Source organism: Dendroctonus ponderosae, unplaced genomic scaffold (genome assembly GCF_020466585.1).
Source record: "Dendroctonus ponderosae isolate FM_Combo_2020 unplaced genomic scaffold, Dpon_F_20191213v2 Dpon_F_20191213_5, whole genome shotgun sequence".
NCBI lineage: Eukaryota > Metazoa > Arthropoda > Insecta > Coleoptera > Curculionidae > Dendroctonus > Dendroctonus ponderosae.
The window spans coordinates 11588127-11612785 of NW_026018715.1; the positions used below are offsets into that span (position 1 = coordinate 11588127).

General features: G+C 39.5%; 8 protein-coding genes across 11 annotated transcripts in view; 4 read left to right on the forward strand and 4 right to left on the reverse strand.

Annotated features, from left to right (window-relative positions):
* The window catches only part of LOC109545489 (facilitated trehalose transporter Tret1), a 3938-nt gene extending 1731 nt beyond the window's left edge, over positions 1-2207 (forward strand). The window contains exons 2-3 of the mRNA XM_019916229.2: positions 102-898; positions 1613-2207. Coding sequence (XP_019771788.1) covers positions 102-898; positions 1613-2146 — 1331 coding nt within the window. The 3' untranslated portion in view covers positions 2147-2207. The remainder of the gene's footprint in view (positions 1-101; positions 899-1612) is intronic.
* Positions 2208-2257: 50 nt separating this feature from the next.
* LOC109545491 lies at positions 2258-3582 on the reverse strand. The gene is made up of 3 exons (XM_019916231.2): positions 3467-3582; positions 3079-3413; positions 2258-2513 (listed from the first exon to the last, which is right to left on the reverse strand). The coding sequence occupies exons 1-3, from the start codon at positions 3504-3506 to the stop codon at positions 2307-2309; spliced, it is 582 nt and encodes a 193-aa protein (XP_019771790.1). The 5' UTR covers positions 3507-3582; the 3' UTR covers positions 2258-2306.
* A 207-nt stretch (positions 3583-3789) lies between these two features.
* Positions 3790-5607, forward strand: LOC109545490 (TBC1 domain family member 7). The gene is made up of 4 exons (XM_019916230.2): positions 3790-4147; positions 4199-4673; positions 4726-4855; positions 5336-5607. Exons 1-4 carry the CDS (start codon positions 3958-3960, stop codon positions 5435-5437), a joined length of 897 nt encoding a protein of 298 aa, XP_019771789.1. The 5' UTR covers positions 3790-3957; the 3' UTR covers positions 5438-5607.
* Positions 5608-5671: 64 nt separating this feature from the next.
* LOC109545492 (ER membrane protein complex subunit 6) lies at positions 5672-6520 on the reverse strand. The gene is made up of 2 exons (XM_019916232.2): positions 6187-6520; positions 5672-6048 (listed from the first exon to the last, which is right to left on the reverse strand). Exons 1-2 carry the CDS (start codon positions 6305-6307, stop codon positions 5837-5839), a joined length of 333 nt encoding a protein of 110 aa, XP_019771791.2. The 5' UTR covers positions 6308-6520; the 3' UTR covers positions 5672-5836.
* Positions 6521-6782: 262 nt separating this feature from the next.
* Positions 6783-9391, forward strand: LOC109545488 (RNA-splicing ligase RtcB homolog). The gene is made up of 9 exons (XM_019916228.2): positions 6783-7117; positions 7269-7438; positions 7806-7906; positions 8026-8204; positions 8259-8385; positions 8437-8645; positions 8700-8834; positions 8884-9048; positions 9109-9391. The coding sequence occupies exons 1-9, from the start codon at positions 6911-6913 to the stop codon at positions 9334-9336; spliced, it is 1521 nt and encodes a 506-aa protein (XP_019771787.1). The 5' UTR covers positions 6783-6910; the 3' UTR covers positions 9337-9391.
* Positions 9392-9628: 237 nt separating this feature from the next.
* Positions 9629-10934, forward strand: LOC109545566 (DNA repair protein RAD51 homolog 4). The gene is made up of 3 exons (XM_019916335.2): positions 9629-9943; positions 9995-10113; positions 10169-10934. The coding sequence occupies exons 1-3, from the start codon at positions 9803-9805 to the stop codon at positions 10836-10838; spliced, it is 930 nt and encodes a 309-aa protein (XP_019771894.1). The 5' UTR covers positions 9629-9802; the 3' UTR covers positions 10839-10934.
* Positions 10935-11882: 948 nt separating this feature from the next.
* LOC109545565 (TGF-beta-activated kinase 1 and MAP3K7-binding protein 1) lies at positions 11883-14114 on the reverse strand. The gene is made up of 4 exons (XM_019916334.2): positions 13585-14114; positions 13144-13396; positions 12828-13084; positions 11883-12579 (listed from the first exon to the last, which is right to left on the reverse strand). Exons 1-4 carry the CDS (start codon positions 14026-14028, stop codon positions 12136-12138), a joined length of 1398 nt encoding a protein of 465 aa, XP_019771893.2. The 5' UTR covers positions 14029-14114; the 3' UTR covers positions 11883-12135.
* A 377-nt stretch (positions 14115-14491) lies between these two features.
* On the reverse strand, positions 14492-17102 carry LOC109545614 (rho GTPase-activating protein gacZ). Of its 4 annotated transcripts, none has more exons than XM_048666656.1 (9): positions 17032-17102; positions 16714-16954; positions 16173-16333; positions 15870-16125; positions 15765-15806; positions 15610-15711; positions 15327-15545; positions 14908-15161; positions 14492-14849 (listed from the first exon to the last, which is right to left on the reverse strand). In XM_048666656.1, exons 1-9 carry the CDS (start codon positions 17075-17077, stop codon positions 14557-14559), a joined length of 1614 nt encoding a protein of 537 aa, XP_048522613.1. In that variant the 5' UTR covers positions 17078-17102; the 3' UTR covers positions 14492-14556. The 4 variants fall into 4 exon arrangements, with proteins under 4 accessions (XP_048522613.1, XP_019771957.2, XP_048522612.1 ...); XM_019916398.2 differs by having other exon boundaries at positions 15870-16098; positions 16173-16354; XM_048666655.1 differs by having other exon boundaries at positions 15610-15705; positions 16173-16354.
* Between the last annotated feature and the right edge of the window lie 7557 nt (positions 17103-24659).

The window sequence follows — 24659 nt, forward strand, 5'->3', positions numbered from 1 at the left end:
CCCCTTGGATCCGCCCTTGGCGACAAATACATCGAAAATTCGTAAAAATAAATCTTCAAAAAAATTGGCAACTTGAACAAAAAACTCATTTTTTCTTTCAGGAAACCTAGCAGCTTTTACATGCGGTATTACCCTGGGATGGACATCACCTGTGCTCCCAAAGCTTCAAGACTTATCGTTGTCTCCTCTTAGCGAAGTGGTTTCTGTTAGTGATGCCGGATGGATCGGATCTCTTTTGCCTTTAGGGGCGTCCCTAGGCCCTTTCATTGTAGGAGCCGCCGCTGATAAAATCGGCAGAAAAAAGACTCTGCTCCTAGGCAACATCCCCTTCATCGTGGGATTTCTGCTCAACATCATGGCCACTAACGTCTACTACCTGCTGGTATCCAGATTTATCTGCGGCGTTTCCGTCGGACTTACCTTCACAGTCTTACCAATGTATACGGGGGAAATCGCCGAAGATGAAGTGCGAGGAACCTTGGGCACCTACTTGCAACTGTTCACTGTTATCGGGTTGCTGTTTTCCTTCGTCCTCGGCCCATACATTCCAGTCACTTTATTCAACGCTGCCTGCATTGTTGTTCCGTCAATCTTCCTCGTCGCCTTCTTTTTCTTCATACCGGAAAGTCCGTCGTTTCTTCTGAGCGTCGGCGAAACTGATGCCGCAGAGCAGGCTTTGATGAAACTGAGGAACCGATCGGCGCCAAGTGAAGTTCGTGAAGAACTTCAAGCCATGCTAGTGGAGGTGAACAAATCACTAGACTCCAAAGGCTCATTTATGGATATTTTCAAGTCCAAGGGTCTTTTGAAGGCCTACCTACTAAGCAATGGACTGCTGGTGTTTCAGCAAGTTTCTGGTATCAACGTCGTCCTGTTTTTTGCTCAGACTATTTTCCAGGTAAGATCTCTCTGCAAGTCCCTTCTTGTAATTGCGCCGAAGCCTTCGAACACGACACTGGAAAGAAACTCTAACACGTCGTCTTGTGCTTGATTTATTTTGTGTTATTCCTTGCCTGTGTCGTGCCCGAAGAGTTCGGCACAACTTCGACATTAAAGAGTTCTTTCTTGCTACGTTATCTAACTGAGAAAAGTGTTAGTTGTGAATTTGAGCCAAGTTTTTTCGGTACCGCACTAAAAACAACACTCGCGCTTGATTTATAATGCGTTCTGCCTTATATGCGTCGTACCCGAAGGGGTCGGCACAACTTCGAAATGAAACACCCCTATTGAGTTTCTTCATCGGTACAGCCGATGATTTCCTCACCAGTTTTTCGTGTCCGGCACTAGAAAACACGGGAAAATTTTGCGCTTTGTTTACAGTTTGCTGCAAAAGCTGCGACAGAATTTCGACATAGACCTGGAAAAAATTCTATTCTCCCTAGAAAAAACACTGGTTTCTGCTTGATTTTCAGTTTTTAGCTTGAAAATACGCCCCTGCATTTAAATGAAGAGTTTTTCGTTGTCCAATAATTTATAACTTTTAAAGGGATTTGAATCCATTCTTCTTGGATCATTTTTCATATTCTAAAAATGACTTTCTGCATTTAAAGAAACTTTAACTCTATTTTATATTCTGTATACTGAGAGCCCCTCAATTTCCCTGCATTTTCAGGACGCAGGAGTGGCGATGAAGCCCGAGCTTTGCACCATCATGATCGGCGTAGTCCAAGTGGTATTCACCGGATTAACTTCCGGACTAATCGACAAACAGGGAAAGCGACTACTGTTGATGCTGTCGGCTGTAGGAATGACTGTAGCCCAGGGCGGATTAGCCTACTATTTCTACTTAAAAGACTCAGATAGCGACGTTTCCGCCTTTACATGGCTCCCAATCGCCTGCCTAATCGGCTACATAATCACGTTCTGTCTGGGCTTTGGGCCCATTCCATGGGCGGTTATGGGGGAAATGTTCCCTGCCAATGTTAAGTCGGTCGCCTCAATGACTACAGGAGCCACATGTTGGTTCCTGGCTTTTCTGCTGACAAAGTATTTCTCAGCCGTGGTGGGACTCATTGGGAAGGCTGGGAGTTTTGGACTGTTTGGAGGCTGTTGCGCTTTGGCGTTCGCATTTGTTTACAAGTTCCTGCCCGAAACCAAGGGGAAAAGTTTACAGGAGATCCAGGATATGCTCAGCGGGAAAAGTTAGATGAAAGCTACGTAGCTTGGTTTGTTTATTTATAATTCATTAAAGACTTGGGAGTTTGGAACGATTTTTTTCTGTTATAGTGAATTGAACTGGAATACCAAAGTAAAAAAATTCAACGAACCATTCACTCTATTATCAACACATTTACATTACCATACGGTTACTTAGGCGGCAATCCCATTTTCTGCCTGATTATAAACTCCGGGTATTTTTTGCCCTTCCAGTACCTGGGAATGACAATTTCGTGCAACTTATTGAGCTTGTCTTCCACATATTGTTCTGCGGAAAATTTCTCAGCCTCTTTACATTGTGTAATCAAAACAGCTTGGAAAGCCTTTTCCTTCTTCATTTCTCTTCTTTGCCTGCGCTAAAAGTAGCAATTTCATTGTAAATTGTCAGGCTATTATCGACCAGCTGCATGTCTGTAATAAATGGTACAGACTGTCTGAGAATAAATGGGCAATCGGGTTCGAATAGAAAAAGAAGGTCCGATCATTTTTTTTCTACACTCATCGTTTTTTAGGCATAACTTTTTAAATAACCCTGGTTAATAGTTCGCCAAGTACGGCGTCGCTTTCTACATCCTGTATCGTAGAGGCACAAAGGCAGTTTAAGAGAAAGTAGCATTTATTCAAGCTGCCTAATTTTGTCTGCGGCTCCGGCCACGAACGTTTAATCCATACCTCCAGGAACCGATGATTGTTACATAACAAAAGTGTTAGAAAAAAGACGTAAAAACGTATAGCAACTTTTCAGATAATTTTTTTAATTCTATCGCAATCTGAGCGGTTGCACACTTATTCTGGCTCACCCTGTGGGTCTGGCAAACAAATACATTCTGAGTGTTGCTTCAGAAAAGCAGTTACACCTCTGCTCAGTTGGATATGCATTCATCCAACAAGCATTTGCACAGAATAAATTAAAAAACTTACTTTAGCATACACAAACTTCATCCTTTTCCTCAGTTTTTTGAGCTTATGTTTCTTCATTTTTTTCCTTCTAATAATCAGCATTCTATGCGCTTCCTTTGGGGTTTCAGAAGTCTCAGTGGATGGAGCTATAATTTCGTCCAGTATACCAGCGGGCTCAATGAGCGGAGGCACCCAAGTCAACCCATTTGGCAAGTCGATGCTATTGCTAATTGTGGGGGGTGTTTTGATTTTATCGTTTTGCTGATAAATCCAGTAATTAGCCAAGGGGGTGAAATGTGCCTTTGGGATTTGATGTGATTGTACGTTCAAACATCGCCTAATAATGGGAGTGACCGCTGAAAGTTGAGCGCTTTACTGGTAAGTTCAACAGGTAAGTGGAAATACCTACTTTTTATAACATTTAAATTAAATATTTTTGAAGCGAACATTTTTGAGGCATAACCTTAAAACGACGTCAATTGTGAGGTTTGGTCTGCTACTTCTTGATTTTGCTGTGTTGCCAAGACAGCAAAGCCAGACGTGGAAATGTACAGGCAATTTGTGACTTTCAAAAAGAAAAATTGGGCAATTTGAAAAAAGATACAATTGATAACTGAATGATTTGATCCAAATCGGAAGCCAGCAGTTTCTACATGTGTTTTTGTGAAGAACTTTGCTAAGAGCAAACCTAGCTTATATGTGAAAATGTTATTTAAAAAATATTACAAAGGTTTGTCAACGCTGCCAACACGGGAAGATGAATTTTGGAGGAACCATCTAAGTAACCTGACTTTTTAACTAAGACTGTCAAAAACGGTTTCTGTTTCTGATTTTTAGCAATGAATTAAATTTAATTTGATAAAGTTTACTGCAACAAAAAACCCAAATTCCAGACAGAAAATGGCAACAGACGAGCGCAATTTTAGGTCTATCTACTATGAAAAAGTTGGATTTAAGAGTGTAGAAGAGAAAAAGTCTCTAGAAATCTTGCTGAAAGAGAAATCGCTGGATCGTGGTAAGCTCGGGCAATTTTGCCTGCGCTTCACGGTCCCGCATTCCTACCGCAGTTTACTATGGAAGCTCTTATTAGGTAGGAGACAACTTCCCAACTGCCCATACTTGACTTGAATGTATTTTAAAGGTGTTTTGCCCATGCAAGTGAACTGCCACAGCTTTGTAATGTCCCAGCGGAAGCAGGAATATAACGATCTCCTTCACACTTTGCAAGTGCTAAGAATGATTGAAGAAAAAACCGCAAAATTCAAAGTTTTCTTAGCGATGTGGCAGATTAAAACCAACGATCTCACTTTCGATGTATCTGTCTTATACGACAAGAATTCTTCGGCTTCCAGCTTTGTTGCCATTGTTAAAAGCTTGATACACTTCTTTGATGACGACGCCGATATTTTCTGGATAGCAAACAAATTTTACGACAACGTTGTTAACATGAAAGGCGACATTCCTCGACTGATCGAAGTAACGCACAATTTGCTGGAAAAGGAAGATCCAGAGTTTTACAAAACTTTAAAATCCAACGCTGTGCTGGACAACCTGCCGTTGGCCAAATGGTTCGATTGCTGTTTCGCCGGAATTTTCAATGACAATTGTATTATAAGGTTTGTTGGTGCAATTGGTCTCATGCCTTTGATTTAACGAAATTACTTCCAGGATTTGGGATAAAATATGTGGAGGATCCTACAAAATTTTGGCCTATCTAGTCACATTTTCCTTAACCACCTTAAGGCATCGCATCATTAAAATGACCGATGTGGCTAGTATAACACAATGCATTAAAAATGTAAGTGTAATAATGGTTTCTGAGCAAAGTAGTTTTAATTTCGCTTTGATAAACTTATCTTCATATCAATTATTACAAGTTTTCTTATTGCGATTGTGAGAGCTTGACTGGAGTTTCAATGCTAAGAAAATATACATCGCGATAAATTAAAAATAAACAATCGCTTGCAGAGAAGAGACAAAATCGCAGTAACGACAGGTAAAATTGGGTAGACATTAAAATGGTTCTGAAAAAAACCATTAAACAATGCGTTTTAAAGAAAGAGCGGCAGAAAAGCTATACTCGATTTAATGGATGAGAGATGAAAATATCGAAACAAATAAATTTAATAGAAAATAAATAAAAACTCAACTTACACAAGAAGATAAGAGACAGTAGGAAAGCATAAACAAAGGCACCAAAGAACTGACTCACACCTGCTCTTTAAAACCATTTATAATTTGTAACAATTTTGTATTGTATATTTATTATTTGTTTCAGATTCCGGAAGATACTGCGGACAATATTGTGAATAAGACGATCGATATGTGGCAGCACAATGGAAGTCCCTTAACGGTACACGATAAACCTAAACCTACATAAAAGCGGACTTATATGCTCTTTTAGCGCCAGTAATCCAACGAACTGATATTGTTTAAGTCATAATATGTTTATTACATCGCCCATTACCCAAAAATTAGTTTTTGTTGCTTTTTAAGTTTATTACTGTCAGTTAATTGAGGGGATTAATAAAGATATTTTCTTAAAATGTCTTTACAGTTGAATTATTATTCATATTACCAAGCTACGGGGTGAAAAATAGCAAAAACATTCGTGGCAGTTTCAGCTGTAGTTAATCTATTGACCATGTACGTGTAAATTAACAGCTTGATCTACAAATACTGAAAATTCCCTTTACAAATCGGATAGTGATCCTCACCTTAACTTAAGGATTATGTAATATGAAAAGTAACGATTACACTCGACAGTTGGGCTTTGGATTTAGTACACATGTACCATTCCATAACTAAAGGTCCAACACAGGATGTAGGTGAAGAGTTGTCCGAAAAAGCCGCTGGTTAGCAGGGATTTGCGCGAAATGAAGTATTTATTCCACGTAGCAAAGCCCGCTTTATACAATATCATCAACCAAAGTGTGGTAACTGCCATTATGTAGAAAAGCGCTCCATGTAAACTAGTCAGGCCAAGCAAGCCTGAAATATGTACATATGGGTATACTTAGAAGTACTGCTTGAAAACTCATTGTGCTTCCGGCAGGATAAACAACTAAAGTTTGCATAGCAGCCTTAATTGCTTTCTCCACGATGACTGCAGGTGATTTTATTTATTACCTGCAGTGCACCCAGATAGGGCTGCCATTGAAGTCCTGCAGTATTCAGTAATGGACAGATTGTTGCGAATAGCAGATTCGCTATAGGCGACAGTGGGGACCTGTTTCGACTTGTTGGACATGATTTAAAGTCAATAATTTTCCAATTTCAACTAATATTTACTGCAATTTCTTGGCAGTTTACAATTTGAGGTTATCTGATTGTCAGTTTCAGAAGAATAGTATGTAGTCTGTGGTTTCAGACCCACAGATTATCAAACTATTCAGACCATAGATAAAGACGACAGTTTTTTAGAAAGTATCTTTAGATAAATTATTGGTAAATCTTTACGTCGTTAGTGAGAGTAACCTTAAATCCGGGGAACGATGCTGGCGGTTGAGTAGTACGCCGGTAAGCTCTCGATGCGATTAAGGCGAAGAACAGATAAAGACCTTGATAGTTACTTGTCTTCATCTATGAGGCTCTGTAAGAAGACTCCCATGCAGCGTCTGACCCAATGATATGCCATAAAAAAAGTCGAAAAGAAAATTGAATATGGCGCCAAATTGAAAGATTGGTCAGTCAGGCCGCAAGAGCGCTGTCACCGCTGCAAATAGAGAAGAGTGTTGGGCTGTCATAGTACCCCCGGTGAACTTCCTAACATGTTCCTAACCTCCAAAGCATATAAACAAAAACAGTTCTATCAGAGGTGCCCTAAGTGAAAGTGAAAAGTACATTTAGCAAAATGGTAGTCAGACAATATAATGAAGAATTGGCCTACTTGGAAAAAATCAACAATCACTGCTGGCGCATCAAAAAAGGCTTTCAGCCAAACATGAGAGTCGAGGGTGTGTTTTACGTGAACCAAACGCTCGAAAAGTTGATGTTGGAGGAGCTTCGCAACTCGTGCAGGCCTGGAATGGTTGGGGGATTCTTGCCCGGTGTCAAACAGGTACAAGTTTTCTCATAGACATTTTTTTAACGTTCCATTCTTAAAAAAAAATGTCAGAGTTTCGCAAAGTATTGCTTGAAAATCTTGAGTTTTGTGGGCTTAAATGGTCGGGAAACTGACCCGATTCATTCTTTGCTTGCAAACAACCTAGATTGCCAATGTGGCAGCCCTGCCGGGCATTGTGGGCAAGTCGATAGGGCTTCCAGACATTCACTCTGGTTATGGATTTGCCATTGGAAACATGGCAGCGTTTGATATGAACGACCCAGAGTCTATAGTGAGCCCAGGTGGGGTCGGTTTTGATATCAACTGTGGAGTCAGGTAAGAAACATCTAGAAAAAGCTTTGCTGCTCATTATTCAAATGTGAATGGCTTTTCCAAATGAATGTTAATGTTGATTATATAAAGGTCATAGAGTGTCTGAAAATGTTGTTTGGGCGGTGACTTTAAAGTTAGTCTCCCTTAGATGGTTCAGCCGAAATATTTTTAAATAGTGTGCGTTAAAATTAGCGTTTTTTGTTAAGATTTTGCTGATATTGGCAGATTTCTCAGATCGCAACTAATCATGCTTTGGATTATGAAAAAACACTTCGCCAAATCGATGCATTCGAACAAACCGCTCAGAAAGTCTTCTTGATGTGGCACTATTTATATTACTCTGGTAATACGTTTTTTTTTATTTTTGAAGATTACTGAGAACCAACTTGTTTGAAAAAGACGTTCAGCCCGTAAAAGAACAATTAGCGCAAAGCCTATTTGACCATATCCCAGTGGGAGTTGGATCTAAAGGTAGGTCGACTTTTTCAATTCAATACTCTACTATCAGAGAGCGGCAAGAACGCTTCAAATATTCCTCCTAACATTGTTACATTACAGTGTACTCTAATAACAATGTTTCCTAATCGCAGGCATTATTCCAATGAATGCAAAAGATCTGGAAGAAGCTCTTGAAATGGGGATGGATTGGTCATTGAGGGAAGGTTACATCTGGGCGGAAGATAAGGAACACTGCGAAGAATATGGTAGAATGCTGAACGCAGATCCATCGAAAGTGAGCATGAGAGCCAAAAAAAGAGGGCTACCGCAGGTGAGAAACCAAGGCCGGTGTTGTCCAAGCGCGGTTAAAAACTTACTTTTTCAGCTGGGAACTTTAGGGGCCGGAAACCACTATGCAGAAATCCAAGTTGTTGATGAGATCTACGATAAATGGGCGGCCTGCAAGATGGGCATCGAAGAAAAAGGCCAAGTATGCGTGATGATTCATTCAGGTAGGAACTCTTGATTCCTCTTAAAAGGTTGATACCAAACAGCGTCTTTAGGAAGCAGAGGATTTGGGCATCAAGTAGCTACTGATGCTCTCGTTCAAATGGAAAAAGCCATGAAAAGAGACAAAATAGAAACGAATGACCGACAATTAGCGTGTGCTCGGATTAATTCAGTAGAAGGGCAGGATTATTTAAAATCCATGGCGGCGGCGGCCAACTTCGCCTGGGTGAACCGAAGTTCGATGACTTTCTTGACTCGCCAGGTACAATTTCTTTCACACACTTTCTTTTTTTTACTGTTCGTGTTGTGTTGGCAGGCGTTTGCCAAACAGTTTGATACGACACCCGATGACCTGGACATGCACGTTATCTACGATGTTTCCCATAATATTGCCAAAGTTGAAGAGCATATTGTGGATGGGAAGCAAAAGACACTCCTGGTGCATAGAAAGGTTAGTAAGTATATTAAAAATTCTGCGGTTCAACGTTAGTGTTTTTTAGGGATCAACCAGAGCCTTTCCACCTCATCACCCTCTGATTCCAGTAGATTATCAGCTAACAGGCCAACCTGTTTTAATTGGTGGAACCATGGGAACTTGCAGTTATGTTCTTACGGGCACAGAGCAAGGAATGTTGGAAACGTTCGGTTCTACTTGTCATGGGGCTGTAAGTGCTTGAAAAAATCAGCCCTGTGTATCGACATTTAATCCTGTTAATTTAATTCAGGGTCGAGCTCTTTCCCGAGCCAAATCACGCCGGAACATTGACTATACCGACGTTCTAAAACGAATGGAAGATATGAATATTGCCATCAGAGTGGCGTCTCCCAAACTGGTAATGGAAGAAGCTCCCGAGTCATATAAGAACGTGACTGATGTGGTCAACACTTGTCATGCCGCAGGAATCTCGAAAAAAGCCATTAAACTCAGACCCATCGCCGTTATTAAAGGATAAAAATGTATTTTTTTAACAAATAATAATGTGGAATATATTTGAATTTCCAATTGCAGTTTATTGCTTAAATTTGCCATTTACTTCTCAATCTTTCCTGACTCCAAAGCCCACTATATCAGGACATCTGTTAATCGCTGCAATATAAGAAGGTGTGTGATTGGGCGAACGCGAAAGTTAAACGTCCAATAAAAACAGGCGGGATATTTTGAAATAACGACTGGAGGCGTGGCCTGAGCAAAAACAGACATTTGCTATCAACACTTTAAGCATAACTCTATCTGCTATGATTTCAGTAATTTTATATGAAACTTGGGCTTGAGTTAGGCCCCATTTTATGAACAAAACACCTAAATTCCTTTGTTATTTTCATAACCTTTCAGCTTATAGGTTATATTGCTTCTGTAGCTACTAGTTTCATTATCCTCAAAATGCTGATGTTATTTATGTAAGTAATTACTTAGTTGTAATGTTGCTGACCCGAGTTGATCACTCGAGTCTAACTGAAGATGTGTTGAATGCGTTGAAGAAAAAAGGCATTTACTCAGTACTCGACTTACTTAGAGCCGAGAACGGGCTTATAGAGAAGCATACCTCACTCACATATGTGGTAAGGCCATGGTTGATTACCATTTTACCGATATTATCAGTGGGTTTCCAGGAAATAATCGAACTGAAGAAGCATTTGGCCAAGTCTTACTCAGCAGCGCCTATAAAAGCCTTCACTTACTACCAAACAGTGTTGGCTCATTCCGCTTTGATTCCAACAGGGATTAGCGAGTAATAATCAAATAATTGTCCAGTTATTTGGATATTTAAAAAATGTGTATTTTAGATTAGACGAACTGCTACAAGGTGGCCTTTTCACTGGAACGATTTACGAATTTTGCGGCTCCGCTGATGCGGGCAAGCTCCAATTTACCCTGACGATTCTGGCTAATATTGTGCGCAGTGATAGCAAAATTTACTTCGTGGATACCAAGGGGGACTTTAGCGCAAAACGCCTTAAGACCAAGCTGGAAAGGAAAAGCCCCCAGCAAGACTGCTTAGGTTTATTATCCAATATTATCGTAAAACAAATCGAGGATAAATTCCAACTGATAACAGCCCTATTCGAAGTGAAACGAGACCTAGAAGCAGGCCCGGAAGCGAAAGTGATCTTCATCGACTCACTCTCAACATTGTTCTTCAGCTCAAACGACCATGCTGAGAACAATAACATTTTGAACCACTTAGCGAACATCCTCAGATACTTGGCGGTTGAAAAGAATATGATTATTATCGTAACAAACCTGATTACTACCTGGGTTGGGGCAGGTTTCGAAAATTGCGAGGAAACTGTGGAAAAAGTCGCTTGCGGAGAATACTGGAGAAGAGTGCCGAATGTGCGAGTTAAAATAGAAAAACTGTCCAATGCAGACAGCCTCCAACTCAGCTTATCCAAGCACTTTAATGTCGTTTTGAATGATCAATGTACTGTGCCTCTTTCCATCTTTAATAGTTGAAGAGGAGCGAAGATGTATATATGGAACGTTTATGAATAGAATTTGTTGAGACTGTTAAAGCACCAACATCTTGCATAAAATTGTGGTTGAAAACGACATGCATCTCACAGAATGCACTTTTTCTTACAAAATTCACCTAAACAAAGATGGAATTTTACTGATTTCTGAAGAAATAAATACGAAACAGGCCTGCATAAACAACCTCAAAATTGTATAGCAAACTTTAAAAAAACTAAAAAATGACCAGACGCCGCTCAATGTAGATACTTTTTTCACAAATAGAATGCACATTTGCCCAACAAAATACGCCCAAAAGTGAATATATAGCTTTACTGGTTTCTGAGAAAATAAATGTGAAGCTTAGACCTTGAGAACCGCAAAAAAATCTCGAAAATATCCTGTTGATGACTCAAGATCGACGCTGCTGTTACGTATACAATAAACTATGGCCAGCGAAACCCGTACAGAAGTCGCTCTCTAGCTTTCCTGGCTTCTGAAGAAATAACTGCTAAACTGTGCCGTTAGTAAAACCCAAAGAAAATTCCCGGCTAAACTCCCTAAAGACGATTCAAAACCGATTTTGCCTTCTACTATTAGAAAATAGACTTGACTCTACAAAATGCATACCAAATCGACCCACTAACTTCACATTTCTTGGGTGAATAAATGCCAAACTCCGGCTGCAAAGACAACCCAGCAAACTAAGCGCGACTAGGAATTTTTTAAATTTTCCTGAATATGAACGAAAATCGAAATTTTTTCAACATATAGATTCAAGATAGGCGTTGCCCTCTAAAATGCGCCAAAAAGAGAAAAATAAAGTGAAACCAGCGCAGTTAAATGAAGAGATCCGAATGTAAAGCTGCTCATCTTCAACATGCAGGGCGATGATATGATTTATCCTTGTATCAGTAAATTGTAGTAGAAATTATGAAAAATCTGGCTGAGATGCTCTTGTGGCATGCATAATCGTGAAAAATACATTAGGGAGTTATAGGATGGCCAGTGGGATGGATACCTATTTTTAAATTCGAATTTGATGAATTGATCTTACTGTTTGTTATTATTATCTGATTTCTTGATCTTGATTAATTTATATTATTGATCTTATTTCGCTTGTTTAGTTAACAACAGTAGTTAGACTTAATTATTTAAACACTGGTTCCAAGGGCATTTCGGCCAAAATCACTCCATTTACACAACTTTATTAGAAGGTTGGCGATGCAAAATCGGCTTTTGTAGCTCTAAAAATGCCCGTTCTTCTGGTCTTATATCTAGGTGAATATTTCGTCGCATTCTACGCTAACCCATAAGGCAAAGTGCCATCGCGCTTGGCCATATCAAAGCTTTTATAAAAGTCATCAAAATCCACGTAGGGCGCAATTTTTTGGTCTGGACCGATGTCATCCTCAACCTCCGTTTTAGCCTCCGAACTGCTTGTGGTGTTGGTTCGGCTTAGTGTACTAATCGTGTTCAAATTTGTGAGTGTGTGCTGCGAGGAATCACTATTGGATATTTGGTTGGTGAGGATGGTAGTGCTGAATTGAACAGTCGGTTTCGTGGGCGATTTTAAAGCGTTCGGCATTGGGAAGTTGAAGTTGCGCAACACTAAAGTGATGTCTTCTCTCTTCGGTGTGCGGGATTTATTGCATGAGTTGGACATATACCAGTCGTGGTGTAAACGCACCACTTTATCGACCACTGCTTGTGCCACTCCGGTTAGAGTTGCTTGTTCTCTAAACTGGAAAAAGTTTTGCCGTCTTATTTTACAGTGTAACAAGWTAAATTGCAMTATTTTTCTCGATTTTAAAAATYAATTTGCTCAAAAGATGCAATGAAGTCATTCGCGGCAAACGTTAGTTCACTGAATGCTCTTTCCAAAAGCTTCAGCTGGAAGCGAAATTTCCAGCCGTTTTTTTTTTCATTGGGACCAAATCTCTTGAAATTTAGAACTTCAATAGAAAAGTTGCAAAAAAGACTAAAACTTACTTGTTCCACAACACATTGAGCAATGTACTGATTGACTTTATCGGKCTCAATCGCTTCTTCGACTGATTTGTAAAGGCCTGCCGTCATCAGTAGCAARAACCTGCAGGATTCGTCCAAAAGTATTCCGCCATGAATATCCGGTTCCGCAATGACCGGCTCTTGCGATGCTACCGCCAAGTCATCAAATTGCTTATATTCGCCCTTAACTGCACAATTGCCTAAGCAGCGGGTGTTTTCTTGGTTTCCTAAGCGAGACTCTGCAAGTGAACAGTTCAACACTTAGCCAGAGCATGGAGGATTAATAATGAAGGCTTACTGTGCTGGAAGAGGCGCGGATTGATTCCAATATGAGACAGTCGCAACAATTCATCTTCATTGGATAGATCGTGGTCGATGCTCAGCTGGACAACTTTTAACACAGAATTTGCATCGGTTTGGCACAAAAGTACCCTGCAGTTGCCCACATTTGCCACGTATAACTTGTTTTTGGAAATCAATGCGACCGCAGCTGCAGTTCCCGAAGCTAACTCGCAGTTAAGGTCTTTGATTTTTTTCATTACTTCAGGCATCTATAATACAGAAACCGGGAAATGTAGATAAACGCCTACTACTACAATTTCAAGTCAAAGGCATTGAAATATTTTTTCGACTGATCATTTAAAATTCTGGTTCTTCCCGATATCTTATTTTTTTAAAGATGTTTCTTTAAAGCGGTGTAATTGCTTGCTGGTATTGCATATTGGCCACCTTAACTCACCTTTCTGCAGGCTTCATATGTACTTAACCCTTCCGGGATATCATTGCATTGAATTTTGATCCTTTCAGCAAACAAATCCCCCAAAGTTTCCATATAACCAGTTTCAACGTTCTGAAACGCCTGCCTAATGAAGTCTCGCACCTCTTCATCCGACTGCTTTTCATTGATGTCCGAGAATAAAACATCGGCGGTCATTCGTTGCGAGCAAAAATCCGCTGCTCTTTTCCCTTCATGCCCATCAAACACTGCATACCAGTAAAAATCATCGCTGAACCGAAAATGGCAACTGTAGTCCTCATAAGGGTGCTCCTCTTGAGGGTGTCCATCCTCCCGATAAATCTGATTCGTTGAGAAGCCAATTCCGGTGTTTTTGCAAATCGGCAAATCGTCTGTCCAGCTTTCCGAATTTTTGTAGCTGTTCTGTTGAACTTTCAGGTTATTCATTTGGGGTTTAATTAACTTTAGGGTTGTGGTTTATTTTTCAGGTTATTGTTATGTCAGCTGATTTCCATCAAACTTATGAAAGACACTTCAGCTGGCTTATGTAAACATGTCAGTTGCCATGGAAACGTGGGCGTGGTTGCGTTCTGAAACACTGTTCTATTTTTTTGATGATATTGATTTGAATTTTTTATTTTTTTATCTTTTCGCATGTTTTTTCACCAGCCTTAACACTTTTTCTCGGGCTTTTTTGTTGATCTTATTTCGCTTTGTTTTTCTTGATCTTATTTTTTGTTATTATTATCTGATTTCTTGATCTTATTGTGATCTTGATGAATTTATATTTTTGATCTTACTTCGCTTGTTTAGTTTAATCCAGCTGCAATTCAGGATCTTCCGCATATTTAGTCTGGTATTGACTGCCAGTTAAACCCAAACTCCTCATCCAACATTTAAAATCCCCAAATTTCCAAATACACTTTTAATGAGCGTTCAAACAGGGGCATTTTCTAAATAATACAACAATGGACTTTAGGACAGCAACGCTGAATGATTATCCAAGAAGGATTCGCTATCAGAAATATTGCATCGAGCCACCTTAACGGACTTCATCGAGCTGCTCCTTTGAGGCTCACAACATGCCAAGCACTTGGAGCCTCCCGGTTTGAAGTGATCCTGCTCTATTGGCCAATAATCTAAGGAAGTTTGCGTAATTTTCGAATTTACCGCTCGGGTTTTTGAAGTTGGCAATCTCTGAGCAGCGGAAAATCGGCTCTCACTTGCTCTATCTTGGCCCAAAATAACACTCGTTCGATTACTGTGACCTGAAATGGATCAGAGTTACTGATTGCAGCCAAAACTCGTTGGGGGTTCGTATCGCACTTGAGACTGGAGCGTCCAAAGCACAGGACGGAGATTTTCCAGAAAAGGGGACAAAGGAAATGTCCAGCTCTGGAACAGAATCGCAAATAGGAGCATATCGGCTTGAGGCCTTTGATAGGCGACGTTTATTGTCGCCCAGCTGCTTTAGAGACATAGAGGCGAGCATCAGAGCGTCTTCAAGTTTGCGCTTTGCTTCTTCAAACTGTCTCTTCAATTGGTCGATGTAAATCTCATCAATCTCGTTGCTGCGGCGTCTATAAACGAAATATTAGAAACAAATAAAATGAGCAAACAGATTAATGAGAAGGCATTGGAAGAAAGAAGAAATAGATATTAGTGGAACCAATGCAATTCATGAAGGCAACCAGAGCGAAAATGTCGGAATATTTTCACTTTTAGCAGAATTATTTTATAGTTACTTGTAAAATTTATTTAGCCTGTCTTTATCTTCTAGAAGATTTCCGGCTGATCTGCATTCGTCTTCTTCGAGTCCTGAGTGTGACTTTTTGTCGGTTCTTCTAGATTTGCTTTGTGAAAGAATCGATTCGTTCATTATTGATTGCGTTCTAGATGAACAAGTTCCACATTTTGATGATTTTTTTCGCCCCGAGTGGCTCTCTGTTGAACATACTTTGTTGCTATAAAACCCATTAAAATGGTTTAATGTTTGGATGAAAAGCCACGTGCTTTTACAGCACTTACACACAAATCGGGTCCTTACTTGACTGCGTACTAGCAGGTATTATCGCCTTTCTTTCCATATCTTCAAAGGTTTCTGAAGATGAAGCACTAGGAAACCTGCAACTGATTTGATTCTTAGCAAAATGCGCTTCAAATTGAAGAATCTCATTGTTTACCTGGCCAAGTCTTTTCTGGACGAAGTCAAGGACCCTCCAGATCTGCAAGCCACAATTTTCCAATTTAAAAAATATATTTCTTTCGTTCCATGGAAAAGTTGCTACCTGAATGATGGCGTGTTATTGAAGACATTTTTCCTTGAGGAGGATCTGGATGCAGAATTGTCTTCTTTGAACAGGCTTAAGCTTGAATTATTGCTAGAGGTATCGGATTTTGATGTAAATTTCCTTGCAACCAAATCAACTGGCAGGGTTGAAGACTTGAATTGAACCGATTTGTCGCAGGGTGTAGAAGAGGTGCTATGTTGCGATTTCGTAAATAATTCCTTAAAATCTACGAAACAGCAACTTGAATTTGAAACTTTGGGTCGTTGTTAGTTGCAAAATTCCTTGTTCGAATTGTTTTACCATTATTAGTACTGTTTGGGCTGAAACTACTACTTGGAGGTGGGTTGGTTGCATTGAAAAACCCGGATTCTTCTAGTTCTTTCTTGGCTTTTTGCATTTCATCGTATCTACTTGAGAGTGTTACATTTTCGTCAAAGTTCCTGCTATTCTCCAAGTTGGAACTAAAACTCGCATTTACTGGCCTGTAGAGATGTGCAAAAAAGATCGAGTAAAGGATTCTCCAATGAAAAAAATGTAAAATTAAAACACATTCAATGAAAAATTAATAGAATACTCAAGGAGAATTTATCTGTCTTGAATCAGGCCCTAATGATTCATTTGGGATTAATTGATGGTTTGATTTTTATCTGTCTTTAATGAATTAATTTAACATCATCAAGCCATAATATCTACGGTTTACTTTGGGTAATGAGCCACTTATTGCACTTAAATTGCCTGTGGATCCCATAAGAGTAACAAGATAATACGTTGCAGTAGTTGATAATATTCAACCAGCCACTGCAAATTTGAACAGAGGGAATCGGCCTTTTACAAAACTTACTGGGATCGAGCCGAACTGTGGAACTTGGGCTGGAAACTCTCATCGTTTCCGTCTTGAACTATTTTGATTTTGCTGCGATCTTCCGCCTCTCGGTATTTGTTTCCTTCCACATCCACATTTCTTATTGATCTTTGAATGCTGATGCTCTTCTCTTGCAGCCCGGTTCGAGCAATCACAATCGGTTGCTCATGCAACCCCCTAGGGATTTCAATCAGCGTGTCTTCGTCTGGATTGATCGTACCTTTGGGGATGATGATTTTTTGGGCAAAAGTTTTCGGCATTATTGCAATAAAGTGCACAGTTTAACTGAAAATTTACCTTTGAAGTGACTGTGATTGACTGGAATTAGCCTCTTATTTGGCATTGATTTAAGTCGATCTGTGTACAGGGGGTGTAAGTGCTTCCAGAGTTACTGGAGTGAAAGCATTTTTTGAAGGACGATTTGCTTTTGAAAGTAAAAAACGACTAAAACCCACTAAGGCGCACCTTCCGCCTTAATCTTTCTCTTTTCTCTTTTCTCAAGAGATCGATTTTTCCAAAAAATTCAAGTTTTTTAAAATACCTCGACTACTACATCATTTTCATCGGAAAGAGACAAGGAATGCAACGAACTGATTAAAAACCACCGGAACCTTTTCAGTTCCCAAATAATCAACCTTTTCTGTCTATTTTGAACGGTTTTTGATCGGTCGCAATTTTCAACGGACGATATCTTCCTAATTATCGGCCAACAACTTTCATATTCGCTATTGGGCAGCTTCTTTGGTCGGAAACAATCCAATAAGGGCAAAAAACACGATTGCGAAAATTTGATTTTTGGTCGAATAAGGGGGAGAGTAAGAGGTCGATTTTTCCAAAAAATTCAAGTTTCTCAAAATACCTCGACTGCTAAAGATGGAAAGAGACAAGGAATGCAACGAACGGATTAAAAACCGCCGGAACCTTTCCAGTTCCCAAATAATCAACCTTTTCTGTCTATTTTGAACGGTTTTTGAGCGGTCGCAGTGTTCAACGGACGATATCTTCCTTATTTTCGACCCACAACTTTCATATTCTCTATTGGGCAGCATTTTAGGTCGGAAACAATCCAATAAGGGCAAAAAACACTATAGCAAAATTTTTATTTTTGGTCGACAATTTCATCAGGGTCATCATAAGAGGTCGTTTTTTGATTGATTCCAATGAGCTCGGGACCGTTAGGGTACCTTCGTTCTCATGTTCAGGAGTGAGAGCAACGTAGCATTTGTGCGACCAATCGCCTTGTCTTTCTCCTGCTTATCCGACATACCAGTGCCGATTAAAAGCTAGTTAATATGGGGAGCAAAAACCATTTAGCCACTTTCCGCCTCCTGCTAAGTCCTTTTTGCCCCACCCCACCCAATTTATCCCATGCAAATCCCAAACTAAAAATAGTCCATAATACCCCTTTCACTTACATTCTGAGTCATGTCACTCAAACGCGAGTGAGTGAAACCAGCAAATTTTCTGTGATTAAGTCTAAAATTGAATCGAAATTATGAGTAGTAGAAAAATAATCATCCCCAAAGGGTTGGTAGAGAACCGCAATCAAAACAGCATCATCGAGGTCTCGTCGCGTTTAAACCAAACCACTGGAAACCTGATCGCAAAACGCCAAGGAAAGAAATTGGTGGCCCAGCAGCTTCCTGAATGGCACGACGCGTTGGCTTCGCCTGGAGGAAGCGTTCCAGAAAACAGTTTCTTTGCTACCTCTGCAGGATGTCAGCCCCCATCCGCAGCCAGTTCCAGAGCAAGTCGCTCGAGGCCGAATGAAACTTTTCAATCCGCAGACAATCGCACTAGGGATACCACGTTTTACTCAGCTGCTTCCAGCAGTGATGCCTACCAAAGCGCCTTAACTCACCAGCCGGATGTAACCTACACCCAGTCATGCTATAAGACCCCGCTAGAAGAATCATCCTCTAGGGCCTACCTGGACTACACTGGCAACGATGCTAGCATGAACTCCACTGTAGAATCCAACATACAAATGAGCGATGCCATGCTGGCCAATGTTGTGAATGAGACCCGGACGACTTTGCCCCCACCGAGAAGTCGATTAGGGAGCGTTAGACAGCGACTCTTCACCAGTGGTTCTTCGGGTTCTCCAAACGAGCAAAACAGTGCTCGGCTGAATTTTTCTAGAGATAGAAGCTTCTTGAACTCTTCAATGAACCAAACATATGGAGTACCAAACCCGCAAAGGGGCGCAAACTTGCCCTCAGCCAGTTGCTCAACTTGCCAGTCAGGGCAAGTCCATGCTTTGAGCGAGACTTTCGCCAGGGCCCAGCCTCCATTGGAGCAGAGTCTACAAGCCTTCACTCCCCCCAGGGACTCTAGGGGGAGCAGGGGAGTGTTTGCTGCTAATCAAACCTTTCCTCAAAGCTACTCTGAGGACGTGCATTCGCCGTGCACTCGCCGTAAATCCCCAGCGGGGGTTAGAAGAAGGCTTTTTGACTCAGCTGATGAAAGTGCAGATTTCCAATCTCCTGGGCGCACTTTCACCAAAGCAGCCAATCAGACCTTTGATGTGCCCAAAAGTCAAAGATGTTCTTGTGCGGAACACCCACCTAGTCCTGGACAGTATGAAAATTTCCAGCCTGGCTTGGCCAGTTCCCCCCAAAGTCTCAATCAGACCTACCAGCGCCCCACAGCAAATCAAACCTATGTTCGTCCGGCCTCTGGATGTGGAGGCGGAAGTTGCAATAATCAAACATTTGCAAGACCAAACTTGCAGCAAACATACGATGCGAACTACCCGTCTTTCTCCACCTTGGAGGACAGCGACGCATACGTTCCCACTTCACACCAAACGGTGCCTAGAGCGAAACCAAGAACAGGCCGCCCTAGGCGAGGTCAAGATACTTACCCCCGATCGTTCAATCGCAGCAACATTGAAGATGGGACTTACATGGATTCGGATGATTTCTGGCCCGACTCTAGTTCTGCTTCGTATCTTCAACAAAGTCGCTCACCAGCTCGCCAATTGGAGGAAACAGTTACCGATTATCCAACTGATGAGTCCTACGGAATGAGGTTTCATCCCCTTCTATCCAGCACGCAACGCTCTATATCTGAGCTGGAAGATTCTTCTGAGGGCGTGATGTGTGGGTTCGGTCCAGGAAATCGGTCAGACGAAGGGAAGTATAATATTATAACGCCAATGACTCCATCGCCGCAGAAAACACACGTAAAAGACTGCAGTTGCGCTTCAGGGGGATCAGAAAGTTTGGTATCGTTTTCCTCGAAAGTTGTCGAGGACGCATACGAAGAATAGTACTGTTTTGTATTAATTGGAATATATTTTGTGCAGACTGAACGTTGACCTTTGGTGATGCCACATAGAATTCGATTAGGGAAGCTGGGGAATTAAAAAAACGTGCTAAGAAAAGCGATAATAAATTGAATTGAGCTTCTAAAAGATTTCCAAATGCGCCATTTTGCTTTTTGCATTTAAAAGCTCGAAAAACTCACCAATTTCAAGTAATGCTTGCGAAACCAACATCTTTTTTGATAATTTGAGTGTCCCTAAAAAGTGCGAAAAATCCCCACATTTCTGAGGCTAAGAAATGACGATCTTGTATTTGCTTCAATCCAAAAGTGAAAAATTTGGTAGTTACCTACACGGTGGAAAACTTTTAAATTGTCCATAAATAAAGAATGCCTTTAAAAATTCAGCGCGTCACGGAATTTCTCTAAGGCGGTTCTTTATGTGAACTTTTGCAATTAGCCTTCAACTTCATTACAAAATCTTAAAAGAAAAGAAGGAAATCGGAAAATAATGTTTTTTTTGCGTTTTCGATTACAAACTTTTAGTTTTGTGATCGGTCTTGGAGAAAACCTTAATGGTTTTCGGGAAAAAACGGGAGGAATTTATTTTCCTTTTTGTCTCGAAGTCGACGCTGAAAAAAGTTCTTGTAAAATTTTTACAAAGCTATAAATTCAGTAGGGAAATCTTGCAGTTTTTCGCGTAAAGGACCTCCAGATCGTCAGTATTTTTAAGTGAAACTCTACAAAATACAGCGTTTTTAAGTAGAAAGTAAAGCAAAAAATCAGTCAAACCTAAACAAAGACATTTTTTTAACAAACTTCAGAAAATACGTTAAGTTTGGCAGCATTTTTAAGTGAAACTTAAGAAAGAGTAACTTGACTGAAACTGGAAAATACTGAAATTTGAAGAAATTCTAAAAATATTATTCATAAATTGCCATTAAAATAAATCTAAAAACAAGTGAAAAAAGTCATCAACATTTTCTCAGCAACGGCACTGAGTTACTGCGCCGGTGCGTTGGTTTGGCGCATCAAGCCATTTGCGTAGCACTGCGCCAATTCCTAAAAATTCACAGAGTTACCTAGGCCTACTCTCTTGCGTTTATTTATAGCTTTTTTGTGTCACACTGTAATTTACTTTTCAATATATTTAAAAAAAACTCTTTTAAAGTAACTCCAACAAACCCAAACAAACCCAAATGAATCCAAACAAACCAACAAAGTCACAAAATCCTTTTTTAAAACCATAGAATCTCATAAACGCCCGCTCAAATCAACTTTCACCAAGTACGCTTTTTCATATAAAAGTCTTGCAGAATAAGAGAGCATTTTTAGAAGTAAAGTACGGGGTGGCCCAAAAAGCTATTTTGTTTTATATCTGAGCAAAGCAGTGCAGACGAATTCTCTATCCAAAAATTGCGCCGACATCCCAGATTTAAATATTCCAAAGATAGGAATAAAGTACCCTTTCATGTACAGAGTGTTGTTTTGAAAGCAAACCACATTCAAGCCAGTTTTCGTAGCTCACATTGTCAAAAAATCCCGTATAAATATCAATTTCTTCGACGAATCTTCTAGAAGATTTTCAATTGAATATTTACTCTGATAGGTACAAAGTACCCATTTTCTAAGGTTCAGCTTAAGGACCCAAGTCCATTAGTTGTTTGATCAATGAACCAAATGATAATTAACCAAATCAAACAAGTTATGCTTCTATCAGGGTCTAATGAGTTGACTCAAAGATACAGCAGATTCCATAAAAGGCAATGTTTTAGAGGAAATGCATCAGTTCATCTCAGTGTCTTCGATTTAAGGTAGCAAAGCGCTAAGTAGGTGTGCCATTGACAATGGTTTCAATATTTTGTCAAGGTATGTCTGCTTTACATTTTGTTAACATGAAACAACCAGTTGCATGTTTAACAAGGTAAGTGTTTAATTCTGATTCTATTCATGAAAAATCTTTGAAACTTTCTGCATTTTCTTAGTTGCAAACGGTTACTGATAAACAACCAAACTCCAAGTGCATAGATAGTTCAAAATGTGTTAATCTCAGGCGCATCAGACCTGGTTTCGAGCTTTTAACAGCCAGGATCAGCCTGAAAATAACACTCCCAAAACATTTTCAGTGGTACGGATGTAAAATATATTGGCGGAATAAAATGCAGCTTTCAGGAGTGTTATTTTCAGGCTCAACTCGACTGATGGGAATTAACAGGGTCGAAACCGGACTCGAAGGTGCCCGGGATCAGCACATGTCTCATATCTTACATGTGCTTTCCTTGCTTATTAACTTTGCTTAACTTATTTTTATCCCAATTTAATGCTTCTAATGTTCCTCATTGATTTATAAAATGTAAGTTTTTAGTGGAAAGTTTACATACCATTTTTCCATTTTTAGTTTCTCAATTATTTGGTCTAAAATTGGTTTCCTTTGAACTTCACATTCTTTCGCATCAATTTCTCAAATTTTTAGTAGCTTTCATTCAGTTTTAGTTCAAACATTTTGGCTTATTCCCAAGGTTCCCTGAGTTAGTTAAGTTTAATGGAATGATGGGCAGCAGGCAAAATTCAAAAATTGTTATTAAACTCAGTGGATAAATTTTAAGTAGACCTATCATTGGTAATTGTTTTAATATTTACCATGGTACATCTGCTTAATATTTACCATGCTTCCGTCCGTCTGGTCTTAGTCCTGCAAGACGTTGCGGTGGTAAGTACCTACGTATTTTTAATAATTTCTTATTTATTGCTGAATTTTCCTTCAATTTGGTGAGTTATTTTTATTTTACTATGCAAGTTTAGTGGTATTTTCGTTTGCGAATTATATTTCATTTTAATTTTATGACTTTTGAACAGAGTTCTCGTTGCAATTTGCAAAAATGTGTCTTCTTTCTACACGCAACTTAGATTTTCGGTTCATTTATCTGCTTAGTTGGGAAGCAGAGTTCAAATTCCACTAAAGCAAAGCTGAAAACCCCTAGAAAAGGCCGTCAATACTAAAAAAAATAGCCAATCAGAAATACGTCCTCTACATCTAATTGGTTGGAAGCTATTCAATAAGAAGTGGTCGTAGAAGTGGAAACCTACACGAGCTTTAATGCTGACTTCCTTTTTCAACTTTAATAGGCTCCAATAGGGGTGACCGGATGAGACGATAATTATGGCTGTGTGAAATAATGGAAAATCTACATTTCGGTTTTCTTCATCTGGTCATAAGGGCGCACTTTCTTTGTGAAGATTTTCAATAAATCTTATAACTAGTACAGGAGAATAGATCGTGATTACTCCTCAATAAGCTCACAAATATTCGATTTAATTGACGATTGCATGTAAACATTAAATCGCTTTTGTGTTTGAAGGCCGCATTTGAAGAACCGACATATTTTTAACGAATTTTTAATATATCTACAGGGTGGCCCAACTCTAAATGTACTTTTGGCCCATGAAACACGCAATTTTTATCGGTTGTCCAGGATATTTTTGGAAATATTTGAGATCGGCTATTGAACTTTTCTACACATTTTAGTATTAGTTATAGCGATTTTATGAGCGTTAAGTCGCAATGCTGCATGTGCCACTGGCGTACATTTTGAGGTTGAGTCGGACTAATTTGCTCCTAACTTTCCGGCAGTTGCGAAACAGTTGAATTTTCTACAATTTTATGGAAACTCAATGTTCTCTGCACAAAAAAGTTTCTTTAGTCAAAGACCCCAATGTTAATAGTTTTAGAGAAAACCGGCGTTTTAAAAGGAAAAACGTGAGAAAGAAACTAACATTTCGACCAAGTTGAATTTTTTTTATTTGTCGCTAATTTACAGTATGTCTTTACACCGAGTTATCAAACATTTTAATTTTGAAAGGGATTTCATAAATTTGCGTAAAAACCTGAAATAAAGAAAATTTTTGATGTCATAAAATAATTTTTCTCCAAAACGGTGCACGTTAGAGCTTTGAACCAAGGGTGGTTTGCAGTTGCAGAAAACAATGGTCTTTGGGAATTCGCATTGAAACTTTAATTTTCTCCAGTGGTGTAGACACTAGGGGCAAATAGTCCTTCTCAACCCCTGGATCTACGCTACTGATGCATACACAAATCTAACTTTACGCTCATAACGTTGTTGTAAATGTTAGTTAAATGCGCACAAAAGTTGGGTTTTATATGTCAAATGGTTTCAGAAATATGCACGAAAAACTGAGCAAAAACCTTCAAAGTAATGTCACCGAAACTTGGGACACCCTATATAAACGCTGAGTCAATTTCAATTTTTATCCTAAAAAATTTAAGTATTAGAGTATCAACTAGACAAAGAATGAAACTTTTTCACATTTTCTTGAAGAGTTTAAAGCTCAAATTGTGACTAACTACAGCCAAACTTCGAGTTCGGGATTCCCTCGGTTAATTAAAGTTTAAAGTAGGTAATTTGGGGTTGTATTATTGAAAAAATTATGTTGCTCAATCAAAAAAATAAATTCGGATTTTGAAATTCTTAAATTAATCCTGTATCTAACCGAATAACATTTTTTCGTCAAAGCATGTCTCCACCACTGGCTGAAATGAGCAAGAACAGTGAACGTTTTGGAATTTAGTGAACTTTATTATAAATTTCCTTTCGGAACATGGGTGCCAGTTCATAAAAGCTCGCACACATCAGTTTAAG

What these genes read in the sequence shown, in the direction of transcription:
- LOC109545614 (XM_048666654.1), bottom strand. Translation starts at nt 17,077, where the DNA reads ATGCCAAATAAGAGGCTAATTCCAGTCAATCACAGTCACTTCAAAG. An exon ending in AGTAAGGACCCGATTTGTGT is followed by an intron (nt 15,546 to 15,609) that starts GTAAGTGCTGTA and finishes TGGGTTTTATAG; the next exon opens with CAACAAAGTATGTTCAACAG. An exon ending in AGGCTAAATAAATTTTACAA is followed by an intron (nt 15,162 to 15,326) that starts GTAACTATAAAA and finishes TTTCGTTTATAG; the next exon opens with ACGCCGCAGCAACGAGATTG.
- LOC109545492 (XM_019916232.2), bottom strand. Translation starts at nt 6,307, where the DNA reads ATGTCCAACAAGTCGAAACAGGTCCCCACTGTCGCCTATAGCGAATCT. An exon ending in CCTATCTGGGTGCACTGCAG is followed by an intron (nt 6,049 to 6,186) that starts GTAATAAATAAA and finishes TACATATTTCAG; the next exon opens with GCTTGCTTGGCCTGACTAGT.
- LOC109545488 (XM_019916228.2), top strand. Translation starts at nt 6,911, where the DNA reads ATGGTAGTCAGACAATATAATGAAGAATTGGCCTACTTGGAAAAAATC. An exon ending in ATGCGTGATGATTCATTCAG is followed by an intron (nt 8,386 to 8,436) that starts GTAGGAACTCTT and finishes CAGCGTCTTTAG; the next exon opens with GAAGCAGAGGATTTGGGCAT. An exon ending in TGACTTTCTTGACTCGCCAG is followed by an intron (nt 8,646 to 8,699) that starts GTACAATTTCTT and finishes TTGTGTTGGCAG; the next exon opens with GCGTTTGCCAAACAGTTTGA.
- LOC109545566 (XM_019916335.2), top strand. Translation starts at nt 9,803, where the DNA reads ATGTTGCTGACCCGAGTTGATCACTCGAGTCTAACTGAAGATGTGTTG. An exon ending in ATACCTCACTCACATATGTG is followed by an intron (nt 9,944 to 9,994) that starts GTAAGGCCATGG and finishes GTGGGTTTCCAG; the next exon opens with GAAATAATCGAACTGAAGAA. An exon ending in ATTCCAACAGGGATTAGCGA is followed by an intron (nt 10,114 to 10,168) that starts GTAATAATCAAA and finishes TGTGTATTTTAG; the next exon opens with ATTAGACGAACTGCTACAAG.
- LOC109545491 (XM_019916231.2), bottom strand. Translation starts at nt 3,506, where the DNA reads ATGTTCGCTTCAAAAATATTTAATTTAAATGTTATAAAAA. An exon ending in TAATTTAAATGTTATAAAAA is followed by an intron (nt 3,414 to 3,466) that starts GTAGGTATTTCC and finishes CTCAACTTTCAG; the next exon opens with CGGTCACTCCCATTATTAGG. An exon ending in TGAAGTTTGTGTATGCTAAA is followed by an intron (nt 2,514 to 3,078) that starts GTAAGTTTTTTA and finishes TGCTACTTTTAG; the next exon opens with CGCAGGCAAAGAAGAGAAAT.
- LOC109545490 (XM_019916230.2), top strand. Translation starts at nt 3,958, where the DNA reads ATGGCAACAGACGAGCGCAATTTTAGGTCTATCTACTATGAAAAAGTT. An exon ending in ACTATGGAAGCTCTTATTAG is followed by an intron (nt 4,148 to 4,198) that starts GTAGGAGACAAC and finishes TGTATTTTAAAG; the next exon opens with GTGTTTTGCCCATGCAAGTG. An exon ending in AATGACAATTGTATTATAAG is followed by an intron (nt 4,674 to 4,725) that starts GTTTGTTGGTGC and finishes AATTACTTCCAG; the next exon opens with GATTTGGGATAAAATATGTG.